Raw genomic sequence first — 13689 nt, forward strand, 5'->3', positions numbered from 1 at the left:
AACCTGTCCAAGTCCCCTCAGCAGCGTGCAGGACTTCAGGAATCGAAGAAGATTGATGGGCGAATCGCGTCCTTTGTTGGTGCTACAAAAAAGGTGCCAAAACTGCAAAAAAATTGTTGAAATCTGTGCCAGCGGTCTCCTCTCGAGACTGCTGCTGAGAGATCCTGTGCATTGTCTTTCCTTTCATCACCAGACCAAGGAATCCGGAGCTCGGGTCCAGCACTGTCACATTGAGGAGATTCCAGCCACAAACATTTCTTCAAACCAAAGGTACTTAGGGGAAAAAGGTATGGCTTTCCTTAATCCGAAAAGTCGCTCTAGAGCATTGGAGTGCACATAGAGGTATCCAGGGCCACCCGCTCTTACATCTGACCCAAGCCACTGCTTGTGTCCCTTTAGCGAGCCCTTTAACAGGGTCTCCAACATTGGTTGTATCCGCTTGCATCTAAAAGACTAGAAAATATCCACAGGAGTTTTTGCTGTTCTGCTGCTTGTCAAGACTTTGAGCCCTCTCAGAAATGCCTTTAGCTAGAGTTGCGATTTGGACTTTAAAAGCCTCGCTGTGCGAAGAAACTGCCTCTATGACTTTAAGACCTGCTAGTATTACACGCGTGCATTAGTACCGATAATACAGTAGAACTGTCATTTCTGTCAAACAACTTTAACCGCAAGCAACTACAAACTAAGCAGTGTCTTTTGAAAAGTATTGTAAAGTATTCCTAAGTGTTTTGGGTTATTGTGCTAAGTATTTAAAAGTGATACTTCTATAAATATAATTAATAATTAACTAGGTTCAATGTACTTACAGCTCACATCTTCCTCTTATGATAAGCCTGACTGCTCTGCCACTATACCAAGGTTCCATTAGTACAGATCCTTTGCAAGAGTTGGAGGATCTAAACACCACTGGGATAGTTTTGTAAGCCTACCTTACAGTGGATTTTGGGAAAACTCCCCTTACACACAAGAATCCCAATAGAAAACAAAAATGGAAGCCCAAGGTCCTCCCCAGTAGCACCACACAAAGTGCAGTCTGCTACGACAAGAAAATGCAGATGCCTATAAAGTTAGAAAAGAGTACAATTCCAAAAACAAAGTATGTAGAGTCATAATAAGGACACCAATAAAAAGTAAAATAAAGGATGAGTGGGGGAAAAGGTTCCTGCTCACTCAGGAACATGGAATAATAATTCAGAAGTCCGGTAAAAAGTGCCGGGGGTCTCAAAGGCAAGACAGATTTGGCAAGTATGAAAATCGTAACCAATAGCATTTTACAGAAAAATCAATGTGAATGCAAAATTACTAGCTTACACTACTCAATGGCAGAAAATCATTAAACGATGGAGCGGCAGTTTGTGACTAACCAGCGTTGTCTTCTGTGAAAGTACAATATTGTCAGAGAAGCGCCAATGGCACTCTGGGACCATACTGAAAGTACTTAGTACATCTTCCATTTCAAAAGACATGAATTAATAAAAAAATGTAAATTTACATGGACAGAAAAAGTGAATCGATGCTGCTTCCAAAACGTCAGTTGTTCAAAGCATCCCAAGGCCATACCCTTAAAAGAAAAGAAAATCACCCAGACGAGACCCTGAGTTTCCTAATGAAGCCAGCTCCCTAATGATGTGGATAAAAAGCTGCAGCCTCAACTGATGATCAAGCTTTTTGAATCGCAGCCTAAGGCAGATCAGTTCCCACAATGAAGTTGTGTAGATGCATCCTAATAGGTTCTTTTAATCTCATTCACAGTAAATAGGTTTTGTTTAAATTGGGCCCAGTTTGAGAAACCCTCAAGAGAAGGGTCAGGACAAAAGCAAAGCACTCTGTCAAACTTCCTTATCTAAGAGATAAGCGGTGCATCCTCCGCTTCACTGCCTTGAAAGCTCTGTATTTGATCTGCAGAAATTGGCAAAAGGAAATGGAGATAACTTTTGCTGTTTGGAATAATCTACAGTTCAGCATTCAATGTTCCCATTCCTTCCATTAACTCCCCCCCCCTTCAGAACAATGACCAGCGTGATGATGACACCAGAGAAAACCAGAAAAACCAATCGACTTATTTTTTTTGTCCTTTAGATTATGTCGTGCAGGCTGCAGTACCATGGCCTAGAAGATGGACTAAGGAAACGGGTCGTGAAAAAGGTACTCGGTTGGAGAACCCTAGGGAGCAGTGCAGACAAAGAAGCTTGAAAGAGTGGTACTGAAAGCAAAAGGCAAAGGTGGAATGTTCCACACTGGGAAAACTGATCTATGTCTGTAGGCTGCCCACAAAAGGCTGCACCACCAGATTCCACCACAAAAGGCCTCTGTCCCTGTCGATTCACCCCAAATCCCCATTGACCTGCTGCAGGCTCCGGCCTCTGGATGCCTGCTCCCGACTGAATGCTGTGTCCCTGGAAGCCTGACGCACAGCATGCTGCACTTTTGTTTGCAACATTTTGTGCCCTGGGATTCCGGGGACGCGTATTTAGACTGCAAACGGGGAAAGCTGAGAACTGTGAGCCAGAAGCCAGAAAGAGGGATGGATGGATGGATGGATGGACTGGCAAGATGACAAGAGCGGAGAGGCATGCATGCATGAACTTCAGCTGTTGGTAAGAGTTGGATGGATATAAGATTTTGGGGACAAAACCTAGGATGGCAACAATACTAAAGAGAAGCTCCAAAGGAAGGAGACAAGTGAGCAGTCCAGCTGTGAGTGTACCACAAGGTGCTAAATCCTGGAACTTGGAGGCAACTTTCCTAGCACCTTTGTTAAAGAGCACAGTTGTGAAATGTTGAATCCTGGAACTTGGAGGTAATTTCCATAGCAACAACTGAAACAGAGATCGAACTAAACAGCATGGTATGAATACTGTGGCCAATAAGCAGGAACAGGGCTACGGATAATATGACATTTTAAGTAAATGGTGTACTCCGTCTAGTTGACTAATTGAATGATTGTTGAATGATTCGCCACACCCGGTAAACAATAGATTTCTGGAACAAAGGCTTTTAAAAGCCATTTTCAGCAATGGCAGTGGGTGCCCATGGTCAAACAACCAGAAGTCTAATGTTATCATGAAGGAAACATTTGCACTAAACAATCGGGTCTATTTATACAGTATCAGATCATATAGCACTAATATTATGCACCTCGACAGAGAGAAACCTTATAGAGGCGCTTTGTATGGTCTCATGCGCTGGCCCAGCCTTAGACAACTCTTAAAACCCACAATCACAAATTGCAAGATCTCCAAACAGCATGGTTGACTCACTGTTTTGAAGGGCTGATAGCGGCAGCTCTCTGCTATACTCAGGACCTTGAGCTGGGCAGGCATAACTCGGGCTGGGTTCTCCAGCAGTTGGAAATTTGGCTCTGGCTCCTTTTTCTTTTCCTTTTCATCCTTTTTCTCAGTCTCGTCCTTGGAGGGGAACAAATGGTAATCACTTAAGAATACCCCCTAACAATCTGCAATTCTGGAATCAACATTTAAGAACACAGTTTGCAATAAACTGTTTCATGTAACTTGTCATGTGTTGGTCAAGTAGTACTTTAGCAATTATTATATATATATATTTTTTAAAAGGTACCTCCTTATAAGAGATAGTTTAAGATAGCAATCTCCATTGTGCACGCTGAGTCAGTGTGTATCCTGCAATAAATACATGTGTGATGCAGCATAACCAGAGATTGCAATAACTACGACCACAGAAGGGTTTCAATGTAAAATTGGAAATCATGGAAATTCCATAAAAATTAGATATCTTTCCCTCAGATTGCTTATGCTACACTAACTATCCTTTGACAACACAAGCCACGGTCCCTCATTTCACATGGAGACTGCTCATGTTCCCAGCAAGATGCAAATCCAAGGAAGAAAAGTTTACAACGATGGAACAACTCATCCAAACCATGCTCTAGTCTTTTCTCTATTAAACTGTACTGTACATAGAATGTGGGACTTGTATCATTAAAAGCTAAAAGTTAAGTCTTTTCCCATTTCTGACAGTTATATGTCCCCTTTCACCTACCACTTCCATCTTCTCTTCTTCCTTCTTCTCCTTCTCTTTTTCCTTCTCCTTCTTCTTGGCTTTTGCGGTGATGGACAGCACAGCTGTGGAAACCTGTGTATGGGAAATAAGACATTGGAAATGTAGCCCTATAAGGTCTCCTTCCATTTTCCCCTGTATGTTTATAAGTCTTCTTGTGAGCGGCAATAGGTACCCAAAGCGATCTTCAAGTGTTATACCAGAAAAGATAAAGAGCAAATGTCCCTCGTTTCTATGAACCTCCCTCTACCCAACTTTCTTCTACAAGCGTTCAAAAATGTTTCAGACCATTTGTCCTCTCGGAGATAGGGTTGACTTACAGCTTTCACCCACACAAGGGCTGTTTTAACATTCCTTTTAAATGCTTTCTGCCCATTAACTACAAAGTTCCTAACTCTACCCTTTTGCTCCAAAATGCAAAGCCCAGTGCCTCATCAATGAAGACACCTCTAAATATTCAGGGTTTACTTAAAGCAACCAACCTTTTCCTTCTCTTTCTCCTTTGGGACCTCCAAAGGCGCTGGGTATGCAAAGGTGGATGGCTTGCAGTTGGATTTGTACTGCACTTTTGGCATCTGAAAGGTAAGAATGCAAACAAGATATTATTCACAAGGTGGGTGTAAGCATTTCTTCTAAGTGCAGTGCAGATGTAAAGCCGTAGTGCAGGACAGCGTAAAGACAATTTAAGTATCAGAACCTTCTAGAGTTTATGATGCATGTTCAGTTAGGAAGCGGTTAGGGAGATTTTACCACAATTCTCGGGTGAGGGAGGTGAAATCATCTATCCTATAGGAAAGACAAGGTTGCAAGCAATAGATGGAGAAACTACTTACCAGTAACTTTCTTTCTATGGATTCTTCTCCCGCAGATTCCTCATCAGATAGATATTCATTCTAGTGTCAGCAGCTAGGTACCTTTTTTGCCAGGGGGCATTCTACGACTCGACCCTGCTACTCGTCGACTCCAGACTGTTAGGACAGTTTTTCTGAAGTCCTGCCAAGACTTCATGAAACCATACATCTGAGGCAGTACATAAGCTCCACTATTAGTATAAGGCTGTACCATCTGAGAATGAAGTAGCATGGACAGAGCAGCCAGGCTTATCTTGGGAGGGAGAGAGGGCTGTAGCTTGGCACAAAGAAATTGTAGCATACATAGGGTCGAAAGAAACACTGAAACACTATGTACTGTAAAAAATAAATGGTTTATTTAAATACAAGTAGGCCAAATGAATCTTGGGTAAATATGTACTATCACATTATATATATATATATATATAAACACAATTATAAAAAAACAACTCAATACTTAAGGGATACAACCCAAAGTATAACCTAGCCAATGCAATCAGTTATTCTTGGGGAGTAAACCCAGGTTACACAAACTTTTTGAATACAGTCAGTAATTCAAGGGTAATAGACCCGGTTAGTCATGCAGTAACACTCAGTTAAAGAATCACTTAGTAGACACCAATCCTGTTACCAGGATACTTTTCTGAATAGTGGAACACAAATTCACGCAACAGTATGAACCTGTAACCACATTTAGGATAACCCTCAGTTATACAAGGTGAGTAAAACTTAATGGTGTAATAAACTATTACAGTTGCTTTTCAAATCAGTGGAAATACAGATTGAGGGAATTTTTAGAAAGTGTTAGGTAAGATGCTCATATCAATGATACATCTTCCTGACCTGCGTCAACCCCAGAACATTTTGCTTTGACTAGTTAACTATTTTACCTTGTCCCTAGGTGAAGGAATCTTTTTCCCCTCTCGTCTAATCCTTTAGTCTTTTTAAGGGTGACCTTTTTATATCTCTCCGTAGTATATGGTTGAAGTTATAGTTTCCTACAACTTTTTGGCATAGGCTTGGTTGCCCCTATGGGCCCCCTGTTAATTTCTCTTTCATGTACTTGTATAGTAAGCCAGCACACCCCAACCTTACGTGAAATGCCAGGGGGATACAATCCCCTTTCTTACTAACCTGGTAACATTTTGTTACAATTGCAAGTTTTACATGAATGGCTGGTGGCAGTGGTTTTACCTTTATGACTTAATCTTTCAATTTAGTCTGTTAATTGAGCCTCAGTACTGCAAAATGGCGGGCTCCTTTTTTCGCCATTTCTTGTGGGCTTGCTGTTTCTGAGGTCTTCACCTGCCGTTCTAGGCGGGAGCAGCCTCAGTGTTTTTTTTGTCTTTGGTGGGAATCCTGTGGATTCCATGACCAGGCTCCAGAGTATCTGGAAAGGCAGGAAGCGAGGGAGGAGTCCAAAACTCAGCCCTTTGACTTTCACCTTGCCTGAAAGGAACAAACGCCTAGAGGCAGGCTGGCTGTACTGACTGGACAGCCAGACCGCCCCGTTCTGTAAAACGCAGGGAGAGAATGCAGCAGTTGTGCTGTAGAACCTTATAAATACTCTGAACCTGGAAGCTGCTGACAAGTCGACCACTGGACCTGAATCCGAAGAGAAGATGAAGAAAACAGGTTGAGACAATTTCCAGAGACTAGAGCGCCTGCTGTGTAACCAGAGCCTGCAGTTACCCTTTGTTACAAGCAACCAGGGGACTCAGAAAACAACAACCCCGACCTAGAGCCTGTGAGATTCACTAGACGCAAGAAGACCTGCACTTTGAGCCATCCCAAATCATGCTGTGACCTTGTGGGGCTGCAATACACCAATAACCTGGGACCTCGAGCCATCGTGCAGTGCAGGATCTTCAGAATCGAGCTCTTATGTTGGTGGCATTGTGCTGGACCTCCAGAGACGTGATTCCAGTCCTTGAAGTCCCCTCACCAAATTGCTGGACCATATTAGCGACAAATCCAATCAGTGATATTCTGTCTTCTGGCTCCTGAAAAGGGCGCCAAAACCCACAGAGCCGAACCAAGCCACAAAGAAACTCTTGCCTGGAGCCTTCCCTGTTGATCCCCTGCTGCAGAAGCCCTTCCAGTGTCCCGTCTTCATGACAAGGAATTCACCGACTGGGCTTTTGGCTGCAGATCCTGAAGTCTTCTTGTTGCAACTCTTCTTCTGTGCTAAGGTACTGTGTTGGTTGAGGTACATACTTACCTCAAGCCTTTGTGTTTTCTGTAAAGCTTTGGGGTGTTCTTTTAATTGGGAGTCCTCTCATCCAGTTCACCCAGGCCCCTGCTGGAATCCTCCTAGGATGTCTTCTCCGAGATCCTTGGACCCTAACTAACTTTAAAGTGAAATACTTACTTGTTTGAACAGTCTTCCACAGGAACTCTGACTTTTTATGCATCTGAATCCTATCTCACCCTGCCTACAGCTGGCTCCTAGACCACTAGGGTTGCTCTTCTGCCCACGAGTGAACTCATGCAATAGAATAGGGAAGGACTGGATAAGTAAAGGATTCTGTCTTGAAAAGTATACCAGTGTTTAAAGAGTTGCCTGGTAGCAGATATTTCCCGGCTCTCTGCTAACACATTGCAATGAAAAGAGTTATCCATCGAGAGATTGTCTGTTTTCGGGTCCAACCTGTGCAGCCTCTCCTCATCTTTAGAAGGATGTGCAAGTGGGTATAACACTGGCAAATCGATACTCAGACACATGGAGTTCGGAGACCACTTTAGGAAAGAATCCAGGCCGCACTGTGAGTAAGTCCTGTAAGCAGCCTGACAGGACATGAATGCTGTTAGGGGATTATGTCAAAGTCCTGTCTGTGAAAGCCCACCTTGGATTAACAGGGGGACACCCCTTAGGTTTAGCCTGAACTACCCAAATGTTTGGTAGCAATGGCCGAGCAGCCAGGCTTAGTTTAGGAGGGATGAAGGTTGTAGTGAGACACACAATAAGAGTACACACTTAGTTCAAGGAAACATTAATTGACTAGATGTTATATAAAAATAAGCATTTATTTTATATACACAGAAGCTTATAAGTAAGGTAAGAAATATCACACAGTAACATTAAATACAGAATACTTGCAATAGCCAAAGGATAAAAGATACTTTAGAACAGTTACAAGGCAACACAAAAGTAACAAACATCTGAACTGTGCAAACTTTAGACCACCTTTTACACCTTTAGTAACCCCTGCCTAACCATCTTAAGAAGTGCAAACCTGTTCCAGATGAGCCTCACAGAGTCAAGGGTGGCACTCGGGGTCCAGTGACCAAGGGCAGAGGAAGGGAAAACAGGTCACAGCAGAGTCTATGAAGGTTTCTTCAAGTTTACACGTGAGTAGCAGTAGGTTTCTTTGGTTAAAGAGCAAAGGGTTGTCCACCCAAATGTAGCTCAATGCAGGCCTAGGAGGGGATGCAAGTAACAGCTTAATTGCAACCCTCCAAGGCACAGGAATAACAAAGCAGGCCAAAGGTAACTATTAGGGTCTGAAGAGTACATTATCAATGAAGAAGCTACTGCAGCAGGATGATTCCCCCCACCCCCCAAGGAGAGGCGACAGCAGACCCTGGTTCAGGATTCTAGGCCTTGGGGACTATAGAAAAGAACTTGCAATAGATTTGATAGATGCTCTCAAGTAGCTGGATGTCCAGCAGAAGATCTTCGCAGCACTGGCTTGTTGGTGCTTTTTTCAAGGCTCGTTTGAAGGACGGTTGTCGTGCAGTAGACTTTGCTCTAGTTCTCAGTACTAGTCTCTGCTGAGGGGAGTATCAGGAGCCAGACTCAGCCTCTGGAGTTCCAGGAAGACTGCTGCCAAGTTTCAGATGAAATTATGATTCGAAGACGTTGCACCGCAAAATGGCACAGAACCCCAGGCATTGGCGAATTGCAGGGCAAGGAGGTTGCAGCTCTTCCATGGAAGGCAAAAAATGCAGTTTGTCTTGGGACTGGTTAGGCGCACCAGTCCAAGGGAAGAAGTCGTTTCCTTCCTGGTCGACTCATTTTCTGCTCCAGGAGCCTAGTCTTTTATGCAGCAAAACTGGCTGAGCCAACCGATAACAGGTATGCATTCATTCAAACTTGGGGATTGGCTGTCCAACGGGGAGAGCCAACCTCCCAGCATAAAACTGGTTCCAGGCAGATGCACTGCAGAACAAAGACCAGGGCGTTTCCGTAACCTCCCCAACTTCCTGTGTTTTCAGGCACTCAAAGAGCCTTAGCAGTCTTTCCAAGGGAAGCCTGCCAAAGACAAAAGACCCATCAAGACCGACACCCGCCCAGGAAGGTAGACAAAGGCTCAAGTAAGAACAAGTCATCATGAACAGGGATTAGAAAAGTACAGCCACCATTTTATACAAATGGTCACCAGTGAACATTGCTGCAGCTGTGATGGCAGCCTGTGACAAAATTCCACAAAAAGTCATGCAAAAAGGTACACTGCCACCAGCCTGTCAGATGAACTTGCAACAGTAACTAAAGGTTACTGGGAAAGTGAGAAAAGGGAGACAATGTTTCCTCTCAGCGCTAGACTTAACGTGCAGTGTGCTGATTTCACAAATATGGAGGAAAGCAGAACTCCATTAAGAAGTAACAAAAAGGGGTAAAAAGGGCTCCCAAGGTAAAAGAATGAATGTGTGGAAAAAGGTTCCCACTCGCTCAGGAGAATTAGTACAAAAATCCAAAGTACAGCAAAAAAGCTGGGGGACACACACTGTGGGTAGATTTTCACTCAAGAAGGAAAATCCACCTAACAAATGCATAGGAACAAACGTAGCAGCCATCAAGAATGTGAGAACAATGTTTAGGTCCCAGTCTGGCACCACAAATGGGGTAGGCGGAAAACTATTTACAAGGCCCTTCAGGAATTGGGTCATAACCAGGATCATGAAGAAGGATCATTGATTCAGAGAAATCTTAAAAATAGACCAAGCCGCCAAGTATCATTTGACTGTGCCAACCTGAAGGCCTGAGGAGTTTAGCAATAGAAGGCACTCCATCACCACAGTGGTGGGAAAAGCAATGGGTTCTATCCTGTGCTCCTTACACCACAAATCTTCTCCATCTGCACACGTACAGAGATCTAGTAGATGGTCTGCATGCAGCCAGTACACCCAATCCAGTCAATCAAGATCATGGTGGCTCTAAATTTCCTCAACCTCTTTGGAACGCACGGGTGACCGGTATTGGAGGCAAGACATAGTGGAAGTCGAAGCAATGCATCCTCCAGTGTGCCTGTCGCTGGGAATTCCCTTGAGCAAAACTGTCTGCACTTCGAGTTGGACCTCATGGCAAACAGATCTACTGTCTGGGTACCCCACTGAGCGAAGATCTCGAGAATTTCCTGGCATACTTCCCACTTGTGCTCTGCCTGCTCAGAGGGTCCACCAACCCATTCTCTGTTCCTGCTAGATGAACATCTGAAGCAGAGCTCTGGTTCTCCAGCAACCAGAACCATAGTTGCAGTGCCTCCTTGCAAAGGAGAGAGGGGCGGACTGAACACCCCCCACGTTTGTTTTTTGTAATTATATTCTTTATTTCATTTGTTTAACATCAACACCCCTGTTTGATGAGGTAGTGCACAGCCACTGTTTTGTCAGTCATAACAAGGATGTGCTACTCTTTGAGGGAGGGTGCAAAGGCCATCGGGGCTAACCTGATGACCAGCAAAGCAAAGCTGTTGATATGCCACCGGCTCTCCATTGGTAACCAAAGGCCTAACCCTTCATTGATACATCCGTGACCAGTTGGGTCTGGGGCCACAGAGGCGGAAAGGCGGTTCCCCCGCAAGTTAGGAAAGATTTCCCTTAGGTGCAATTTTCCCTCCATTTGTTAACCCCCGCCTCCCCCAAACATTTTGCTTGGCTTACCTAACCTGACTTTTTCCAGTAGAGCACAGCCTTCAGCTGTGCTTTTGCTGATCTGTTATGGGGAAACTGACACATCCTTCACACTGCCAGCACTGGGAAACTACGTTTCCCTTAGTCTTTGACTAGGTTGCCATTAGTTGGTAACTTTTGATCTATATGCCAAGTGCCTTACAGTACCATGCATAGGGGTCCTTTTGGCAGAAAATGTGCGTGCCACAAAGTCTTGTTCTGTCCTTTGGCCATTTTGTCCCTTTGCCTTCCCCCAGGTCGAGCAGACCCAGGAATTCCTTATTTGGGCATGCAGCCTCCCGCAAAAAAAGCAACTTTCGAGGGCTCCTGCATGTCACGTGTGCTAGTGCCCAGAAAGAAGATTGGGACTGTCTGGTCCCAATCCGCATTACTGGTGCCAGTATATCTGGTATGCCTGAAGGACTGGAACCACTGTGGTCCATGATTGGCCCACGTCTGCCGTGAATGCAAGAGGAAGATCTTCGATTGGCTATCTCAGATTGAAGCGCAAAATGAATCCTGGATAAGAGAAGGGGCTCTGCATCCATTACATCCATTACAGGTCGATCACCTGAAGTTCACACCGAACTACAGAATGAGACAAGTATCATGAAACGCTAAACCAGACCCGTGGACCCGTTGGAGACGTGCTGGGAGGTTTGGCACCGTGGGCTCGCGTTGTCCCCTCGAACCTTAGTTTTTGCATCGATCATTGAAGGCTTGTAAGGACGCTTTGACCCTTTGGAGTAGTGGGAACAACTACTCTCTGCACCTCCCGATTACCCTCCAATAAAGACTCTTCAGAAGTGTTCCTGGGCCATCTAGCAAACTGACCAGCTCAAACCTGGGGTATCGCCTAGGGGTGCCGCCGTCTCGAGTTGACACTCAATATTTAAGGAATTGCCAGTGTGTGATCCTGGGCCATCTTCCGCCAAAATGTGTAGTCCTGGCTCCTCTGGGTCGAGATTTAAGTGTGCCACGCCGCAAGCATTTGCGGGTCGTGTGTTGCCCTGCTGTGGTGCCAGTCGTAGGATCCTTGCCTACCTGCCCGCCTGTGCCCTTAGACATGCTGCACTGGAACTGTCATCAATTCTTCACCGAGCCCTGAGAAATGGCTACTGTCCTGCCACGGACGATGTCATATTCCGCAGCTGCTGATAGCCGGAGTGATGTGCAACTGCAGGGGTTGAACCTACAAGCGACCTGGCCTAGACCGGCAAAGTGTGGCCCGGACTGTGTCGAGGGTCGGCGAGTACCTGCATCACTTAACGGTGGACCTCTGGCACAGCCATTGTTCTTTACGCACGGGAATTCCAAAAAAGATACTCACCTTAGCTGGGCTTGCCTGCGCTCCCTAGCTATTCCCGAAACTCCAAAGTCTGTCGGCCTGCAAGGGCAGACCTTCCTCGAATAGTAGGATGCAATTCATCACCTCAAGCCCCTTCCTGAACTGCTACAGCTATTTGAAGAGGACTTGCTTTCTCTCATTACGCATGACCATGCGTTTTCAATGCACTACCGTACTTTTGAGCATAAGGCTCACTACTTCGTAGGGCTGGACTGCTTAAGTTAGGGATTGATTCTGAAGAACTGCCTAATGCTATATTTGTGTTAACCCACCCTTCTGTTGCAGGTTGTGGCTGTGTTTTGCCCTTTTTATCGTATTAGGCAAAGCTTAACTGTATACATGTTAAATAATGAAAGGCGTGTGTGGTACCTGTTTTTATTATTACTGTGGTTTGTGTTTAATTATTAAGGCCTGTAATAAATGTAGGTGTATTTTTATATACACTTGTCCAAGCGTATTCTGTGGCGTTTTACTGTGTGTGCTCATTGTGGGCTTCCGATCACTCTCACCCCTCCTGAGACTTACTCTTGACCACTTGCCAAGATACAGTGATAGGTCTGGCTTGTGCAGAAGGTTCTCCTGTTCCACATAACTAGGGTGGCATCCTAAACCTCTGCCCACCAGGTCAGAGTTTAGAAATGGAACAAGTTACTTACCTGTAACTATGTAGTAACACTGTGTGAGACTACACAACACTTGACTATTTGGTATTAGGTAACCCACCTTTTGGCATAGGGCTGTACTACACAAGTTGGTAGTGTGACTGAGCAGCTAGGCCTATATCTCAAGAGGGGTAAATGAGAGCTGTAGAGCTGTAGCAATGAAATTAGCAAATCCAAGTAACACTTACACTTTCAGTTATAGTTATTTATTTAAAAATCAATTTTTAAATAAGCGTTCTTTAAAAAGGGCACGATATGTAAAAATCAAATATACTTTAAGAATACATTTCTGAATCAGCCTCAGTGTATACTCTTGATATGCTTATTACACACTTCATTCACAAGGACAGTAATGGCATTTATATATCACTAGTTATACTTTGCAGATTCTGAGGTTGGCAGAAAGCAAAGGTTAAAGGAAGGGAAAAAGGTTAAACAGGTTCTCAGGACATGTGAGTATACTTAAATCTTCCAATGAAGTCTAGACAAAACCTTTCCTAGCAACAACAGTCTAAAAACAGATTATCACACCTCATGGACAGAAATATCAAAGTCACTGGACTAGAAGAGTCTGCAGGGAGCCAGGTCAGACAAAGTCAATTGGAGCACAGTCTATGGAGCGGAGGCACTTCTTAGATAATAAAAGTCTTGCAAAGTTAGAGAGTTTTGTTGAAATCACTTGTAGGGTCACAAGCTGTTACACTTGTAAAAAGCAGAGTTAGGATCAACTCTAAGGTAAGCCAATGCAAGTGTCAACTGAGAAGAAGAGCACAGCTAAACAAGACACTGAGGTAAGTACCCAAAGTCTAAACAGTGTCCAGCTGTATTTTATCCTGTTGCAGCGATGCAGATCCCGAGTTGCTGAGCCTCAGTCGTGGGGACAAGAGGGAGGACGTCTGGA

General features: G+C 44.4%; 1 protein-coding gene across 1 annotated transcript in view; it reads right to left on the reverse strand.

The window, feature by feature from the left end:
- PSMD1 (proteasome 26S subunit, non-ATPase 1) overlaps positions 1–13689 on the reverse strand; it is a 1063364-nt gene that overhangs the window by 70297 nt on the left and 979378 nt on the right. The window contains exons 21-23 of the mRNA XM_069617568.1: positions 4518–4610; positions 4018–4110; positions 3261–3407 (exon numbers count right to left, since the gene is read on the reverse strand). Coding sequence (XP_069473669.1) covers positions 3261–3407; positions 4018–4110; positions 4518–4610 — 333 coding nt within the window. The remainder of the gene's footprint in view (positions 1–3260; positions 3408–4017; positions 4111–4517; positions 4611–13689) is intronic.

This window comes from Ambystoma mexicanum, chromosome 10, assembly GCF_040938575.1.
Source record: "Ambystoma mexicanum isolate Mex_15411 chromosome 10, UKY_AmexF1_1, whole genome shotgun sequence".
In the NCBI taxonomy this organism is placed as follows: Eukaryota; Metazoa; Chordata; class Amphibia; order Caudata; family Ambystomatidae; genus Ambystoma; species Ambystoma mexicanum.